We start from the raw sequence: 19,520 nt of genomic DNA, 5'->3' as shown, positions 1-19,520 counted from the left end.
GATCAAATACCAAGCAACATTTGGCCCCTAGGAAGATTCAAGGAGACCTTACTTGGACAAAATGGAGTCGGTAAGGTAAAAATGGCCTACGGCACGTACGTTCTCCTCGTTTCCAGTCTCGCTAGCGCTTTTTTCCGTAGTTTTCGATCGATTTCGTTCCAGTTCTGGCACCGTGATTTACCCCCGTTGTCCAGTGATTAACCATAAAAAATGATGGAATTAAACATCAACTGATTCCAGAATGAAACATTTAACAAACTGCAGAAAATTCTATTAATAATTGGGAAGTTAGAGCAAATTAAAACCGGTAGTTAAATTAGCAGTTTCAATTGGGTCTTCATTTTTTTTCTAACAGAATTCTTCGTAAATTTTCTCTCCTGTTTTTTTTGTATGTGAACTTTGCCAAAGCCGATAGCTTCGCGTTTGACGTTGAAAAATTGCTCATTGGTTTGATGACTGAAACTGGAAGATTTGTGGTGTTTTTTAATCAACTCAATACCAGTACGTTTTTAAGAGAATGCATAAAGTTTTAATTTGAGAAAAATTTTAGAAAAGTTTTCACTATCAGTGACTAAAAACTGAAATTAATGATTTTCATATATAACAAAAAAAGTGGGAAATTTTGCATCAAAAACAACATTGTATAGCTTACAATAACTTTTGTTTTTTTTACTGAATAGCTAATTGTGTAAAATAGTATGAAATTTAGGTATTGATTTAAAATAATTGAGAAGAACATCATTTTTAAAATCTGGACATTTTTTGTCTGACTACCACGAGTTTTCCAGTAGTGATATTCGGTTTTCTGCATATGATTGTCTTGCGTGCGTAGTGTCCACTCTGTCTCCAAAAAGTAACAAATCTTTTGTATTGTCTCTCACTTTTGCTTCCATGACAATCAGGCGCTTTTCAAGAGAGGGGATAACATCGTACCAGAGGAAATGGCTGTAAGAAGTTAGCTGCATCAATTCAAAATCCAAAATTTTGTATTCAGTTTCAACGTCCCACAGTGATGAGTTTGTATAGAATAACATCAATTCAATCGACGCCAGCTGAAACAAAATGTCCCTTTTGATTAAAAAAAATTTCACAATGGTTCTCTGCCTTTTTGGGATTAGAGGTTGCAAAAAGTGTGAAGAGACCATCTAGTTTCTAGACAGAAACTTTGTTTAAATAATGCTGTCATGTAGAAAATATATGGTTTCTGTACGCACAAATATATGGTTTCTGTACTCACGGTACTCAGGACGACTATTCGTCTACACTAGAATTGCACTTCCTTTTTTCTTTAATTTCATCGACTCTGTATAAAAAGAAAACTTTTATCAAATGTGCATTGAGACAACAGTGAAAAAACGACCAGTCAATCAGCTTTACTACCAAAAAAACCTATTGATATCTGTCAGATGATTTTTTTCTACTAATCTGAATATTGATTGGAAAATCTCAGTTTGGTCAGTATCTTTAAAATATCCACAAGTGCTTAAACCTCTCGGCTGCATCATTCCTGGATTAGAAATGTATGGCAACTTTTTGAAAATGGATTTCTTTCTGTTTTTGTTTCAAATGGTTGGGACTAGAATTTGACAAGGGCGCTCGTTAATGTGCGTTCGCACATGATGTTCCGACCCCAGCTTATCAACATTTTTTTATTTAATTGTCAACCAAATGACGATATAACAAGAAAAGATATTTGAATTTGAAAGATTGGTTACAAAATCTAAACACTAATTGAATTATATAACGCCATGCCTCATTACAGCGCCAGCGAGATCTGCTGTTAATGGTATTATGAGAAATAAACAAAAAACAATTTCAGCAAAAATATAAATTTCACGGCAGAAACTGAATATCAAAATTTAAACCACCTAGTAACAACGTCAAAATGCAGTCAGATAAAACTTGAACTACACAATATTACTTTTTTCTAACTATACAACGGATGGAATTTTAACTAGATAAGAAGCCGACAAAGGGATCGAATAATATGGCAAAATTCGAAATCTAATCAATTTTATTTTAAAACCAAAAAATTTCAAAAGGCTTAAAAAGCCTTAACATTAAACTAAAAAAAACCTTGACTAATTACTAAAAAGTTATTACGAAACCAAAAAGACCTGTTTTTGGTTATACTAAGCCAAAGAAACGGACTAAAGATGCAGAAAATCTCAAAAAATTACAAACGATTTGCGAAAACACAAATTATTAATACATTACAATCATGAGTTATTATCTGAACATGATGTACTTTTAATTCAATTGCTATTTCTACTGTTTCAGCTAAATGATTTATACTGAGATATTAACTAACTTTACCTGGGCCACAATTATAAATCATCGGGATCTGTTATTACGCGAGTTTGTGGAAAGACGAGAAAAGGAAACACAAAACTGACCGCTCAAAAATCGTTTATACAAACGTATTAAGTCCAGCAAACAAAATGTGAGTGACAAATGATATGAGTAGATATGTTATTTTTTGAAATACAAGAAAATGGACGGGACCTCTCAATGATGAAAATAAATTTCAATTTGTCGAAAAGAACAACAAAAACTGAAACGTTTGGAAAAAAAATGAAAATGAATATCTTAAACTTTAAGACTATTCGCTATAAACTGAGGGCTTTGGGTAACACTTTTCATTCGATCTTCAATTACAAGCTCATGCGACGAGTCAGCAATTTACAGCGACCTAAAGAACTAAAAAATAGAAAAAAAGTGCAAATTCAAGAAAAAAATTGAGCGAGAAAAGTGTCGAAGGCATTTAATTGTAAAGTTTTAAAAAAGATCTTTTCTAGTTTAAAATAATTTTTTCAACAGCAATGGTATTCTTCTTTTTTCTCAATAAAAATTTTTCAAAAAAACCAAAAAATATTAACAAATACAGAAGAACCACAAATTTTTTGAGAAAACTCGTAGTATCAACGCCATAAAAATCAATAGCCTTCAACGCAAGCCAAATAATCCGTTAAATTGATGGGACGACAAGATTGTCTGTCCTTCATATTTCATCAATAAACCATTACAACACGTCATTGACTATGAAACCAACAACAAATACAGGCGAAGACGAAAAAAAACAGTAGAAAATTGCCTAAAGAAAGTGTCGAAGCAAATTAAATTATAAGCTCTACTCTGAAAATGTTACCTATTTCGACGAGAAAAAATTTAGGATGGATTAATGATCAGAAATTTTTTTTTTTCGAAAACTTTTTTCGAAGTCTTAACAGCCATTATAATCACAAGTTTTCAACGGAAGTCAATAAATACGCATAAGTGTAACCCAAACCTAGGATAATGACGGTTGTTATTTATAGGTAATCAAAAAGACATCACAAAAAAAAACAGGCAAAAGCCAAAACCTCAGGAGGAAAATTCGAGAAGAAAGCGTCGGAGCCATTTAAAAATAGACTTTACTCTGAAAACTTCAACTGTGATCCCTTGAACGTATTTTTGAGGCCAATGGGAGCTATCACTATTTGGATAACGCGATATGAGTTCAAAAGCAACCAATAATTTGAAAGTAACAACAAAAATTTAAAAAAAAAAATTGTGTCATTGAAGTCATATATCCAATAGATAGTAGATAAAATCGCTAAACAGATTAATTTTGATTGCAGTAAAAAAGGGGTCCTGTCACTACTGAAGGTGACTAACATTTCACGAAAAAATTAAGGTTGGATAATGTTCAGAAAAAACTTTTCGAAAATTTTTTCAAAATCTTATCAGCTATTATAATCAATAGCTTTCAACGGAAGACAATAAATACGCCCAAGTTTAATCCGGAGGTAGGAGCATGATGTTTGCTGTTCATAGGTAATCAATGAGACATCACAAAAAGTCTTACGACTATGAAAACAACAACAAAAACAGGCAAAAACCAAAAGTTCAGTATAAAAATGCGAGAAGAATGTGTCGAAGCCATTTAAAACATAAGTTTTTCTTTGAAAACTTTATTACTGATCCACTGAGCGTATTTTTTAAGCCAAAGGGAGCTATCAATACTGGAATAATGTGATATGAGTTCAAAAGTGACCAATTATACGAAAATAGCAACAAAATTTTTTAAAAAATGAGATCTTGTGTCATTGAAGTCATATATCCAATAGTTAGTAGATAAACTAGTTTTATAAAACAAAAAGGTAGATAAAACTAGGTTGGAGTAGGTAGGGAAAAGGGTTCTATCATCACTGAGACTGACTTACAGTTCACGAAAATAAGTTTATGATTGGTTACTGTTCAAAATTTTTCCGAGAAGTTATTCTTAAAGTCTTATTATCCAATAGCTGTCCACTCAAAGCACTAGATATGTTCACTTAATGCTCATTACGGAACATATTGCACCTTTAGTCAATGAGCTCATGCCTTATAAATCCTAAAAAGAAAATCAAATTTTTATTTAAAATTACGAAAACTCAGTGTCGAAGCCAAAAAAATACATGACCAACTCCTTGAAAACCAATTACTTTGTTCATTGGGCTTCATTTGGCTTTAAATGAGGTTTGTCATCAACGGAGCCTCGATATGAAAAGTGAATAGTCTCTAGTTGACTTAAAAAAACAAAAAAATTGAAAAATTTTTCTTATAAAAAGGGCTCTCAAACAGAATTCGATTTTTTAAAAGTGAACTTCCCTACGACACCAGAACTAGTTTTTTTATCGCCTTCAGTTTATTAGGAACACACAATTGGTTCATTCTGTGGCATGAAATGTAAATGTGAAATTCTAATTTCATAGAAAATTTCTTATTTTGAAGAAAAATTACACTAAAAGTGAACAAAATCATGCCAAATATCCCGTCTTCACACAAAACTTCAATCCTCGATAACTCCTCGACGAAAGCGAATTCAAAAAAATCTTTTAAAATTTGAATTCTCTGCTGGAACAGCTTTTTAATGATACCACTTACAATTCTGTACGATGAATATATCGATCGGCCAAAATTGACTGAACAAAAAAAAACGCATTTGAGTATATTGTTCCTCCCCCCACAAGTGGGTCGGAACGAAAAGTGTTTTGGTTAGACTCATCGTGACGAGTTAATTCCCGGTTATGAGTTTGCAGGTTAAAAACGGGTGAGATTCAGAGTTAAAAAAACATTTGAATCCCATATTTTTGAGCTGCCAATGGGAATAGTGTTTTTTCACTGTTTGTGCTCTCAGAGCTGTAAACAGATTAAATTGTCTCTTTCACCTATTTTTTTGTAACCAGCTGATTATTGAACACTGGGCTAGAAAATTTTTATTTTGTTTTATTCACATTGATTTTGATGCAAATGCTTTTATTTAGCTTGTGATACATATTGCTGTTGTTGATATTTTGTGAGTGGGGTTTCTTATAACCTTTTGCGTTTTAAGCAGAAAATAGACATTTAAAATTTAGAGAAAAGGAAACATGGGAAGACGCTGTTCGAAGTTGTTTACAATTTATCTCAAAATATATTTAAAAAGACTTTGTTTCGCAAAAGAAAGCGCAAAAGAAAGCGGATTTGTGCCAGATTTCTTGTCAAACTTAATGTTGCACAGAGATTGCAAAAAAATTAACTGTGACGTCACGATCACCTAGCTCCCCAGTGTACCATCTTTCGCAATATTGCGGAGTAGAATTTTGAACTTAACATGACTAGAAGTTAAAAGCAGCTAGTTGAGTCTGCGGTTGTTTGGAAGAAGATACAAAAAGGCAGGGAGGTCCTGGAGTTGCTGTCGAACTGCTTGGAAGCGAGTCAAAAAAATTATATATCTGAAAGATAATATAAAACTGATGAGGATGGCAATTAAAAAGTCTAGTCTTTGGGCCTTCAGTAAGTATCGGGACCGTTTCTGGAACAGTGAAGATTTAGGTTGAGAAGCATGCGCACACTCAATCTTTATGTTGCCAGTAAATTAAAACAACATCAACACAAATATGTCTGTGATTAGATTCTACTTTTGGTAAGATGTAGTTTTAAATTGTCCCTTCTTCCTTTTTAATTCTGATAAATTTCATTATGATGACACTGCGCCAAAGTTTTCCGTAGAAAGCCCACCAATATCTTTTTTTTTTGTCAGAGGAGAGTTTACAAAGGAAAATCGCAAAAGATTGAAAAAGAACAAAATCTGATTTCGTAGTGGATCGTGATGTTTCATTCGTAGTGTCTCCACAATTTTGCTCAAAAGCATTTGATCGTTTTTAGACTTATTTTTGTGTGTTGGCTTAGAAAAGTTGGTTGATAATATTGCGAGATTAGATTTTTCAAAAAAGGACATCAAAATGACGTTTTTTGGAGGAGACAGAATCTGTTTTTCTCGACTTTTCAAAGAAAAGTCGCCAAAACCAAATAGCCTAAGAAGTTCTTTTTCATTTTTAGGCTTAAACAAAACTTCACAGTTATAAAAATTACTAGTACTTGTTCAGCCATATATTTCTCTTTATCTTAACTTTGGCAATTAAATCACTTTGCTAATTAAATAAAGGTACACTCGTTCAGATGTCAGATATCATAGAAAAATTCTATTACATCTCTATTGCAATATTCATAAAAAATGGATTTCTTTGCTCATTCATTAATTGTCAGTTGGTTTTAAAAGTCCAGATAAAAACTCAAATCAATTTTGTACCTCGCACTGTTTGTTACAGGGAATGACTGATCATCCTCAGTATAGAGCATCGGCAGGTGTTTATAGTTATCAATTTTCCAACAAGCACTCATTGATGACAGAAGTCTTTCAGTACATACGGATATCTTCAAAAGGTACAAATTAATGTTTCGCAGAAAGAAGATCAAAACGTTGATTTTTAATCATTCTTTCAAGAACTGTTTGAAATGAGAAATTTAAGAAATGTTGCCCATGTTTGTTAAGGAATTATTGCAGCTGTTTGTAGTGATGTGTGTTCAAAAGAAAAAAAGGTCAGCGAATAGAATAAAGCTGTTTGCTCTATGTCACTTTCTACTTTGTAGATGTTGTCAAACATAGTTACGCAAGTATTGGAGCAAATAATTTCAGAGTCTGTTTTGGTGTGATTTTAATTTCCTCTTGTACACCACCCGACCATTTTTGTCACAGATGAGCTAATATTATTTCGATTTCAGTTAAATTTTACTTTGTTTCGTGAAAAAAATCAGTTTGTTCCGCATGCAAAACTTTTTTTGTGGTGACACTATGTGTGAATCACGTGGTCCTTTAGGATAAACAACTTAGGCCGAGGCTTTTCTTCTGTAGATAACTCTAAAAATTCTTGAATTGAGGCAAAAATATCCTGATGTTTTGTACAATTTGAAGTTTATCATTATTACATTAACTGGCTGGTTATGTTATAATAACACATATGGCACAAAACAAGCACGATATAGGTAAAAAAAATAGCCGGAAAATTTGACGAATTTTTTTTAAAATCAAATGTTTGAAGATGAAATTTTGACTGCGATAACTTGACACATTACCAATTATTTGATTTGATTTCATTCTCTACCCAGATCGAAATGTCAGCGCTTATTCAACACTTTCTTTTGTAACAAATGCGCTGTACGCGCTGAAAATATGTAAGATATTGGTTGAAGGTACTGACATGCGCTGAAACTTTGAAATTTCAGAGCATATTCAATGCAACTCTTACATAAACTGTGCATTTTCAGCCCAATTATCACATAATTTTCAGCATCTTTTCACATCATTTTGAATGAAAAGTTTCAGAGCCTTCCAAACACAGCTTCAGCGGATTTCGGTTCAATAAAAAATGCGGTTTTTGCCCTGAAACGCTTACTCTCATTGTAGAAAATGAGCTTTAAAGTGTTGAAATTAAGGAAGATACGCGCTGCTGAATGCACAATTCATGCGAAGTTTCAACGCATTTAACAAACAGTTTCGACGTAATTCAGTTCATTTTTGTACGGTTTTTGCAGTGAAATTCTAGCCGTTTTTGTACGAAATGCGCATCCAAGAGCTGAAATTATGTGAGAAAGGCGCTAATATTTTAGGGCATTTCTCATATAACTTCAGCATTTGTAACTGCTGCTCTCCTTGTGTTTCACAAAGAAAGTTTTACACCGCCCAGTTCGTTCTGAGTGGTTACAAAATCTGTCCGGATACTTCGTTTATGCAGTTCGCTTTTGTAACTGTATATCCGTTCTGCTGTACTTACCGTTGCATTAAAAATTCAGTTCGTAACTATTGGCTAATCTTAGTTTTTTCAACTATCAATTTGAACTGCATTGCTAAAGATCACACAATACGGGATCTCTTTATGTATACCAGTTCAATCCGATAGAAAAAACAAATCGAAGACAAAGATATATGTCTAAGACCTGTTTGTGCAAAAATATTTACGCTTGAACTTAAGTTGGCTTTTGCTGTTTGTACTCACAATTTGAGAATATCAGAAGTTGGGGTTGTAACAGTTGAATTTCAGCTCCAACAATTCGTAGATACAAGACACAGTAACAGAATTTACTGCTCAAGAATAATATTTTGAATACAAGACACACTAACAATTTACTGCTCAGAAATATTTCTAGTTCAAGACACAGTAACACGTTATTTACTGCTCAAGACAATTTGTTTTTGCAATATTTTGCTGAGTTATACTTTAAGCCGTTTTCTGCGGCTGCTACGTTGAGTTCTGTGTGTTGCTTTTTGTTATTTCCCCCTTTTTCTCTTCTTTCTCAGGTGACAAACTGTAACTAGAACTAGAACTATAACTGTAACTATTAAATGACTAGGACAACAGAAAGTGTTTTGTTTCTATTTTCCCCGCCTACGCAAGCTTGTTATTCCTTAAGCTCAGCTCCAACATCGCCGGCCCTGTTTTTCTTCGTGAAGACATCATCGTCAGTTGGAAGTACTGGAGCGAGCTTCACTACGGGTCCCTTGTAGTATCCATCTTTTGTTCGGATTTTCGCTGATCGAATCACTAAGTCGGAACCTTCAAATGTTTCGGCTATTCGACCCAGATTGTAATATCCACGTTTGTCACTGTCTTCCACTAACCACACAAGATCACCCTGCTGAAGACTTCTTTCCGTTGTGGTCTGCCATTTCTTTCGACTATTCAACGTTGGCAAATACTCTTTACGAAATCTGTCCCAGATGAGGTCTGCGTAAGCTTGCGTTTTATCGGAAGAGCTTTCTATGATCAACAAATTGCTCTGCACCTGATAGATACGGTAAACAAAGGTTCTTGTTGCCAAGTAGGAAATTGTTTGGAGTAATAGCTTCTAAATCGGTAGCATCAGAACTGACCAGTGTCGGCGGTCTAGCATTCAACGTCTGTTCAACAAGACACATCGTGGTTGACAGAACATCTTCCGTGACTGATCGATTGCCCAGCACTGCATACATTGCCTTGTTGCAACTCCTAACCAGTCTTTCCCACACTCCTCCAAAGTGTGGTGCTGCAGGTGTGTTGAATTTCCATCTGATACCTTGTTGAATCAGATGTTCTTCAATTTGCCTCTTGTTCCATGCTGCTATATACTCTGCCAGTTGTTTTTCAGCTCCAACGAAGTTTGTCCCGTTATCGCTAATCATTTTGACCGGTTTGCTTCTTCGTGCAATGAATCGCATAATTGCGTTCAGACAACAATCAGCGTCTAGTTTTGGTACAATCTCTATATGTACCGTACGTACAGTAAGGCATGTGAATAGACAACACCAACGCTTTCCGTTTCTTCGACCAATCTTCACTGTGAATGATCCGAAATAGTCTACACCCACATTCGAGAACAGTGTTGATGCCACTAATCGTTCTTCAGGTAGATCTGCCATTACTGGAGCCTTTGTTTGGGCTCTTCCCTTTCGACATCTAAGGCATTTGTTTTTGATCGATCTCAAAGCATTTCGTATGCCTAGGATCCAGATTTTCTGCTGAACTATGTTTCTGACATGTTCAGTACCTTCGTGATGACTATTCTTATGTTCATTTTGCAAGAATAATTCAATTACATGGTGCTTCCAATGTGACAGTATTGGATGCTTCGTTTCGAAGCTCAATTGACTTTTACCTATTCTGCCTTGGGTACGAATAAGTCCTTGCTGGTCTATGAATGGTGAAAACTGGAGGATTTTGCTGTTTTTTGGAGTTTCCTTTTCAGCCTTGAGAGATTTCATCTCCTCAGCAAACTGTTCGTGCTGCAGTAGTCTGAAGATGCTTGCTTGTGCACCCTCTCTTTCTTCAACACTTAGTGTTTTTGTTGCGGGTTTGTGTTTTCTAAATACACGCTGTACGTATGCCATTGTATTTACCAGTCGATTGAAATTGCTAAATCGTTCCCACTGAATCATCGGCTTCTTCTCTTCAACTTTTGCTGAGAAAACCATTTGGTCGTTTTAATCGTCTGAAGCAAAAGTTAAATTCACCTGTTCAGGCCATTCGTTCTCTCGTTGCTTCAACCAGGCCGGCCCAGTCAGCCATTCGCTTCTCTTAAATTCGTCAACATTGATTGCTCGTGTCCCGATGTCAGCTGGATTGTTAATACTACTCACATGATTCCACTGTGAAACATTAGTTGTATCCAAAATCTCAGCCACTCTGTTTGCAACAAACACCTGTTGCTTCCGGTGGGAGCTATGAATCCATTGCAGAACAGTAGTGGAGTCTGTCCAAAAGTTACAACTGTTAATCTTTGTATCGTGTTCCTTCACTATCTGTTCTTTAAGTCTCACCGCCATCACTGCTGCTTGTAGTTCCAAGCCTGGTATGGAAAGGTGTCGCATTGGTGCGACTCTGCACTTTCCGATTACAAATGCTAAGTCTGCTGAGTATTCTTTGGGCTTTGAACGTAGATATGCCACTGCGCACATTGTGTCATCAGATGCGTCTGCAAACACAAGAAGTTCCCATTTGTCATTGGATGTGCTGAAGTATCTTCTATCAATGCTTGTTTCCGCTACTTCTGGAAGCTGCGCTTTCCACTTCAGAAACTCTTCTTCTTCGTTAGGTTCTACTGAGTTGTCCCAATGTTGTCCATTTTTGGTCCAGATGCTCTTCAGAGTCGTCTCATATGGACACTGAATGGTGCAAACAGTCCAAGAGGATCAAACACTGAAGAAACTAGAGAAAAGATCTTCCTTTGGGTGATTGGGGCCTCAACTTCCTTGCTTGTACCTCTACAAACCTGTAGACTATCATCGATAATCGTCCACTGAAGTCCAAGTACCGATGACCCTTCCTGGCTGGGCTCTACTTCAACCTGCTTTGTTTTGCTGATTGATCTTAAGTCCTCTGGGATTGCGTTGGTTACCGTTTCGCTGTTGGTGATCCACTTCTTCAGTTCAAATTCATGTTTTGAGAGAAGAGGTTGCAGTTGTTTGAAAACCTTGATTGCTTCTTGAGGTGTTTCGACTGACTTGATGAAATTGTCCGTGTAGAAGTTGTTTTGGATTGTTTTTGCTGCAATTGGGAACTCGTCCTCGTTATTGATGGCTACTTGCTTCAGAGCGTAGTTGGCACATGTTGGTGAACTCTTTGATCCGAAAAAATGACGTTGATACTCGTGAATTTGCATAGGTTCGTTCATTGTTGGTCGCCACAAGAATCTCAAGCAGCTTTTATCCCGTTCAGGAACTTGCACTTGCAGAAAGATTGATTCAATATCTGCGGTTAGGGCAATTGGTCCTCCTCGAAATCTGAATATTGTTCCGATCAATCCGTGTAGTAGATCGGGTCCGGCTAACAGTTCGTCATTTAGGCATATATCCTTGTATTTTGCTGCAGCGTTGCAAACACGGCGAACGTTACCCGGTTTGTTGGGGTTTAGTACTGGATGGTGTGGCAAATACCATTCCTTTCCGAAAAGGCCTTTGACTTCCGATTTACCAAGGATCTTCATGTATCCCTTTCCAACATCCCTATCAATTGACTGTTGATACAATTCTTTTAAATCTGGGTCTCGTTGGAATCTTCGTTCCAGTGAGTAGAGCTGACCAAGGGCCGAGCCGTAGTTGTTTGGAAGATTGGGTTCTGGTTCACTCCAGAGCATGCCCACTTTGTACCGCTCGCCCGTAAACTTTGTTGTGCTCTCTAAAAACTTCTGAGCTTGCTGTTCTTTCTTTGATTGACTTACAACATTTATTTTGGAAGCATAAGTTTCTATGTCCCTCAATGATTGTATATTTTCGGCCACTTTCACATCTTCTGTGGAAGCAAAATGACACACATTTTGACTTTTCTTGCCTGTCATGGGACCACTGACTACCCATCCTAATTCTGTTAAGACGGCGAAAGGCTCACTCCGTGTTCCAATCTTATTGTCCAATGGACGTTGAATTTCGTAAGCATCTTGTCCAAGTATGATGCCTACTTCCATCAGGTTGAATGTTCTGTTAATGAAAACATTCAGGTGTCTGAAGTTGTTCTTCAGTTCCTTGTAATCATATGTTGTGTTTCTCAACGAGATTGATGGGTGTGCAAACGCTTCAACTGAATGCACCTTTGAATTTAGTCCCTTTATTGTGATAGAAACCTTCTCTGTCCTCAAATCTTGCGTCCCATGTATGCCAGCTATGTTTAAGGTAACATCCGTGCCTTTGGCTTGTAGTTGATCTTTAACACTTTGATCGGTGAATGATACTGTTGACCCACTATCGAGGAAAGCGTAGGTAGTCAACCTGTTACCACCACTCTGAACCGATACAGGAACTATTTGAAGAAAACTTGTAACTTGGTTACTCTGGTTGATTGTTGCTGTGCTTACGTTAACTGCGTGACTACCCTCGTCCATTTGATTTTCTGAGTGTAGCAGTCTGTTGTGCTTTTTGGTACATCCATTTATATCGCACGGGTGAACTTTACAATCTTTGATTGCATGCCCTTTCCCCAGACATCCATAACATAAGCGTTCTTTTCTCACTGCTGAATAGCGATCCGTGATATTCATACTCTTAAATATTGGACAGTTCCATATTTTATGAGTGCCATCTGCTAGTGGACAGTTGTTGTTTTGCATTTGCTTTGTTTCGTTCGCATTCGAACTCGCAGTAACATTTGACGATTTTGAGAATCGTTTTTCCTTGTTAGCGTTTGGTCGATCATCCTCCTTTCGTTCGCTCTTGGTTGATGACATTCCTTCATGGACAAAAGCCATTCGAGCTAACCATTTTTCAAGGAGAGTGAGATCGGGCCTATCTTCTTGACACTCGTCAACGAAAAAGAACCACTTTTCTTTCAAGTTTGGGGGCAGTTTTTCAATTGCCACTTGCAGTGTTGAACTTGATTGCAGGTCGCCCTCATAGTTGTATTGTTTCAGTACATTAACTAGGTTGCTGATTGTTATTGAGTAATTAATTATAGCCGTTGAGTCGTGCATTCGAATTGGTTGTTGTTTGCGCAATATGTTAAGCTGAGCGTCGACAATTAGGTAAGGTGGCCCAAACTTCTGTCCCAGGAGTTCCCACGCTTGAGCGTAGAATTCTCCCGAAGAGCCCATTCCTGATACAGCTGACTTTGCTTTACCTGTCAACAAGGTTTTCAAGTGGCTCATTTTCTCGGAGTCGGGTATATCGCGATGGTGAACCGTTGCTTTGAACATATTTGACCACTCCGGCCACTCTAGGGGTTTCCATCGAATGAACTCAACTTCAACTTAGGTAGCTGATTGCTACTGCTTGGTTTTTCGCTTAAGCTTGTCTTGTTCCGGGCTGTGCTGGCACGCTCTCCATTTGGTGACCGTGATTTAAGTACACCTTCGCAATTGAAGCTTACCCTGGGATAATTGTTGTCAATCCTGGTTTTCGCACGCTCGAAACTATAATAGTGCAAGTTGGAGAATTTATCGAAGTTATCGAGCCAACCGGAAACATCTTTATTCTTCGGGGTTTTCCAGTTGAATGGTGATTCACTTCGAATACTAGGGGATGCACTATCATCAAAATCTGGTGCTCTTGCGTCAAGAGCTTCTTTCTCGTATTCCAGTTTCAGTGCACCTTCTTCTTCAAAAAGTTGCATCTCCATTTCAAGCTCCTTCCTTTTCAATTCGAATTCAATTTTCTTCAACCTCATTTTTGATGCAAAGTCTTTCTCTAGAGCCGCAAGCTTTTCTGCTTTTTTAGCTCGTTTATCAGAGGAGGCCTTTGAATCATTGTCCCTGTTTGGGTTTCCATGTTCAGCAGTTCGTTGAGAAACTCCTACAACAGACTGTGAAGACTTAGCGGCAGTTGGTTCTGCATCGCTTGTCAATTGTGCGGTTTGATTCTGTTGATCCGTCATGTTTGTTTCTCCGTGAATGTATGGTAACTAATCTGCGTTTAATGTTTGTAAGAACTTTAGTCGTTCGGCTTCGTAACGTTAAAAGAATTCGGGATCACGAAGAATATTTGCTCGCTTTCGGCAAAGAATGCAAAGAGAGTCGTCAACTTTCAGCACCTGTTTATAGATGGTCTTGAGTTTGCTTGATCTATCGTTGTTTCTGATTAGCTCCTGGACCTCCTGAATTTTTTCTTCGATTTGTTTTTTGGAGTTGCTAATCTGTCTATGCAAAATGTCTTGAATCTGTGACGGAGTCATTGCGTTTGTACTTTGGGACTGCAGCTTGAATCTCTACAGTAAATTTGTTTAATTGCTTTAATTAAGCCTTGCTATTCAACTTCTAATGTACTTTGCCTAATTGGCTTTGCGTTGTTGAATTGCTCGTTGAGTTTTTTTCTCGTTTGTCGATGACTTCGTCACTTCGACTGTTGGGTTGGACAGCAGTTTATTCCACTTTCCGGGTCGGCGGACCAAATGTAACGGCTGCTCTCCTTGTGTTTCACAAAGAAAGTTTTATACCGCCCAGTTCGTTCTGAGTGGTTACAAAATCTGTCCGGATACTTCGTTTTTGCAGTTTGCTTTTGTAACTGTATATCCGTTCTGCTGTACTTACCGTTGCATTACAAATTCAGTTCGTAACTATTGGCTAATCTTAGTTTTTTCAACTATCAATTTGAACTGGATTGCTAAAGATCACACAATACGGGATCTCTTTATGTATACCAGTTCAATCCGATAGAAAAAACAAATCGAAGACAAAGATATATGTCTAAGACCTGTTTGTGCAAAAATATTTACGCATGAACTAAGTTGGCTTTTGCTGTTTGTACTCACAATTTGAGAAAGCCAGAAGTTGGGGTTGTAACAGTTGAATTTCAGCTCCAACAATTCGTAGATACAAGACACAGTAACAAAATTTACTGCTCAAGAATAATATTTTGAATACAAGACACAGTAACAATTTACTGCTCAGGAGTATTTCTAGTTCAAGTCACAGTAACACGTTATTTACTGCTCAAGACAATTTGTTTTTGCAATATTTTGCTGAGTTATACTTTAAGCCGTTTTCTGCGGCTGCTACGTTGAGTTCTGTGTGTTGCTTTTTGTTATTTCCCCCTTTTTCTCTTTTTTCTCACGTGACAAACTGTAACTAGAACTAGAACTATAACTGTAACTATTAAATGACTAGGACAACAGAAAGTGTTTTGTTTCTATTTTCCCCGCCTGCGCAAGCTTGTTATTCCTTAAGCTCAGCTCCAACAGCATTTCAGCACACTTTAGAGCATTTTTACAGAACAAATTGTTGATGAAAAAAGGAACTAAATGTTTTAAATTGGCAGCTAACAAACAGTAGAGCGGTTTTCGAGACTCACGCAACGATAAAAATTGTGAAAATGAGCTGATACTCTTAAAATTTTTTTGAGTTTTGGCGCTTTTATTACACAAGTTCAGCGCATTTAAGCACATTTCAGAGCATTTTAACGTCAGACTTTCGTCCTGATTTGTTTGAAAAATCATCACATTTCAGCGAGTTTTATAAAAAAACTTTTGGAAATTATCTCGACCCGCGTAAGAACGAGCTCCAATTTATGTAAATGGTAAAATGACAATTCGTATACTCAATTTCGACTTGGCTGTTTACAGTGAATGAGTTACTGATGAAACAATTAAAAGGTGAAAGTAGAGATATTCAATTGAAAAATGAACATTTTTATTTGGGGATTTAAAAGGGTTATATCATGCCGTAGAAAAGATTTATTTTCAAATCGGTAATGACGCATGTTTAATGTCTGTTGGTCACGCTTGAAAAATATTCCAACATATTGAACAAAATCCATTAAAGATGAGAGCTGTTAACTTTTGACTCTTTCCTTATTATATCCAAAGCCAATTTTCGATATAGTTCAAATGCTGTTCAACATTTCTCATGCGGGTGCTCAGAATATTTGTATCATTTTGCATCTGTTCAATTCTGAATGAATGATTATAGATGGTGCGATTTTGTTGGCTCAGCGCCTCAGTTGCACCTCTCAATTGGAATTCAAATGTCTTTTCGATCAAAGAAGCTGAAGATAAATTATAATTTGTGACAGATACCCGGTTCTGTATTTCAGTAGCAGCATTATAAATCACGGAGATTTGGTCTTCAAGTTTGCTAACCTGCAACATGCAAACAGGCTGTGCATTATTTTTGTAAGAAGACTAATTTTTGTATCTCAAACTGGTTCTCATATCATAAGGAAACTTAAATCCCTGAGAACATTAGGCCTGAAATTAAAGTAAATATTAATCCTAATGCCTTGTTTACTTGAACTTTTTTCAGTTTTGAAAATCCGTAGTTAGTGGTTGTTATCAACTTTTGCAGAAGTAATTTTTCAATTATTTCCTTCTCAAATAAGTTTTTTGCCTATCAAAGGATGGTTAGATGATTATCTCTCTGGGTTATTTCGTGACTGTTTAACATTCCGGCTACGAATACAAAACCCCGTAACAGGCAACTATCACTGCCAATTCGTTCATGTTTTTTGTTTATATTGTGCGTTATAGAATTGAAGGAAAACAGCTGTGAACAATCAAAAAAATGAAAGCGTGGAACTCTAAAAAGCGAAAAAAATGAGGCTGCCAAAAAATAACTCAGAAATTGTTTGTTTGTTCCACAGAAATTATCTAGTTGATGCCGATGCACAAGTAAATAAAAACAGATATATAGATCAATTCTAAAATCCTAAACGAATTTTTTCTCTGCTGAGGCGATTACGCTGGAAAAAGGCAATTTCTTGGTAAAATGTTATCGAGTTTTCTCAATTTACTAACAACTATCTTTTGTGAGGGTTAGGTTATGAGCATCTGTAAACAATATTTACAGAGTAACTAAGGTAGGTTCAAACCTTATGCAACCTTGAAAAATACGTTCCAGGTTCTCTCGATGCCAACTTTTTGTTTGAGCGTGTACTGCCGTGACACGATGTTGTCAATTTTAGCAAAAACTTTTAGTCAAACTTGTCCATATATTTAGTAAAGGAAAGCCTAATTTGTACTTAATTTCAGTTGTTCGTCGCAATTTTAATCTTGAATTAAAATGACAACTAGCAGTTTGCAGCTACTTATATCCGAATTCAAAATATCAAAGAACTCTTTGAATTCAGTCTCAAGTAATCAGTAATTGAAATCAAGTATTTTTGTCTTAGGCTATGTATACTCTCAATATCGAAAACAGGGGCTATGTTTACTCGTTATTGCAATTGATAAAACTTTTCCTTCATCTTTGTTCACGAATATTGCACTAATATAGTTTAGTTATTGACGAAAAATGACGATTGCTGACCAGGTATAGACCCTGTTGTCCAAGAAACGCCAAAAAGACCTCAAAAGCCGCCCCAGACTTTTTGATGCTTATTTGCGCATTTCAAATTTGAGCAAATATATTTGAGCAAAGATATTGCAAATTTATTACACTTTGCATTATAATGGTTGTCCCTGTAGTTAAACTAACATTATATTAACTGACTCGAATTTATTTTTCGCCAGAACTACAATAACTAAAGAAACTGCCCTTGGCTTTTACATAATGAAAGAGCATAATATTGTAATTATTGAAAAGTAACAATTGCAGAAAGAAAATAGATAAGAAACTGCGTCTCACCTTGTTAGTATGACCATGGCTTTGCAAGATGGCCAAATTCCATTCCTCGGCATAGTTGTTAAACACTTTGTTTTCATTTTCTAATCGCTGAATCTTCGATTTGATTGATTCCAGTTTCATCACGCCCACGAGAATCGTTGCCGTTAGCAGTAGAAACAGCATTACGTTGAAGATTATGACAACAGCTAGCAGCCACTTTTTAATCAAAACACTGCGGCTTTTTAACAAAGAGTCCGATTCTACTCCAATTTGTTCGGCAGAATTATCGATTCTGCGGTCTTCAGTTTCTGATGTTTTTTCAACGTCAGGGTCCATATATCCCGTTCCATAGTTCCTGTTTCCATAGCTGCTGTAGTAGTTATTGGAATCATCACTCATTTTTTGTCTGAGATTATTTATTCTTCTTTGGCTTTTTAGGTGTTGTAAAAAACGAATTTTGTAATAGGGAAATCTAATAATTTTGAGTGTCGTTTAAGAGAGAAGTTTCTCGCAGCAATATCAAATTGAAAACGAAAACGGATTCAAACAAAATACTTTTGCTCAATGATTGCCCATTTTCACAACGAGCTTTAACCACACATTATAAAGTTTTTCAGCAACTAGAGTTACATCAACGCATTCAAAGCACACATCTATCGACGAATCTTTTCATTCTTAATTTGGTTGTATTAATTTTACAGTCATGGTCTTTACTTGATAATTCGAAAGTCTCAAGAAATTACGTTCGGTGTAAACTATATGACGTAACAGATAATAGTTTTGACTTCTATGAATTTGTGCATTGATTTTTTTCTGCTCCTATCTCATTAATCATCTCAATTGAGATGCGCTGATAGCAGAAAAACAATTCAAATTTTCGTGAAGTTTTTCTTGAATTTTTTCTTGCATCGGGGCGAAAGAAGTTTTGTGACATTTTCCTTTTAAAATTTTTAGTGGCAAAAAAAAACAAATTTTGCCAAAACTGTTGATTGTTAGTCAAAAATCATTTTATACTCCAGGTACTCATTTTAGCAATGTACGTATCGGCATTCTCAGATTGATACTATAATATGGTCTTCTAAAAGTTAACTCTTGGAAGCAATCAATTATCTAAATATAATCAAGATTCTCGCCACGAAATTAGAAGTTTGCTATTCCTCTGTGTGATATATTTCCTTTCCATAATTGTTATCAATCTTGTCATCCAGCAGCTCCGAGTTGAATCAATACTGATGGGCATGTTCTCACAAAGTCTCAGATTAGGCAAAGGAATTACATGAGCCTTCCTTCATAGCAATCGTTTGACTTGGTATTCACCACCAGCGAATGATACCAAACTAAAATGAATATTGATTCGAACAGCTAGTCAACAAGATATATCATGACAATCTAACTGCAAGATGTACCGGACTTCATTTAGCTGCCACTGAACTCTGCACGCAAAATTAGGCAAGGTTTTTGACAAAAAAGGTTTTATGCTGTTCTACAATGAAAACCAATTAGCTAACCAAAGAACTGAAAGACTAAAAATCTAGTATGTCTTCTACTGATTTTTGGAGTTAATTGAACACCAAAATTGACGCCACTTGTTTTTAAAAAATGAAGAGCTGATAGCAGGGATTCTCCCAATACTTACTTCTAAACTGTAACTGGAACTCCGCAACTTTTCTCTATTTTAGTTC

The 19,520-nt window shown here is 36.2% G+C and overlaps 1 protein-coding gene across 1 annotated transcript; it reads right to left on the bottom strand.

Moving 5' to 3' along the window:
- Positions 1-367: 367 nt before the first annotated feature.
- LOC142357927 (uncharacterized) lies at positions 368-18,501 on the bottom strand. Its single transcript, XM_075409418.1, has 2 exons — positions 17,860-18,501; positions 368-1,052 (listed from the first exon to the last, which is right to left on the bottom strand). Exons 1-2 carry the CDS (start codon positions 18,235-18,237, stop codon positions 771-773), a joined length of 660 nt encoding a protein of 219 aa, XP_075265533.1. The 5' UTR covers positions 18,238-18,501; the 3' UTR covers positions 368-770.
- Between the last annotated feature and the right edge of the window lie 1,019 nt (positions 18,502-19,520).

Source organism: Convolutriloba macropyga, unplaced genomic scaffold, assembly GCF_964194025.1.
Source record: "Convolutriloba macropyga unplaced genomic scaffold, txConMacr16.3 SCAFFOLD_565, whole genome shotgun sequence".
NCBI lineage: Eukaryota > Metazoa > Xenacoelomorpha > Acoela > Convolutidae > Convolutriloba > Convolutriloba macropyga.
The sequence above is the reverse complement of the archived record's forward strand: the minus strand, read 5'-3'. Positions and strand labels throughout refer to the sequence as shown.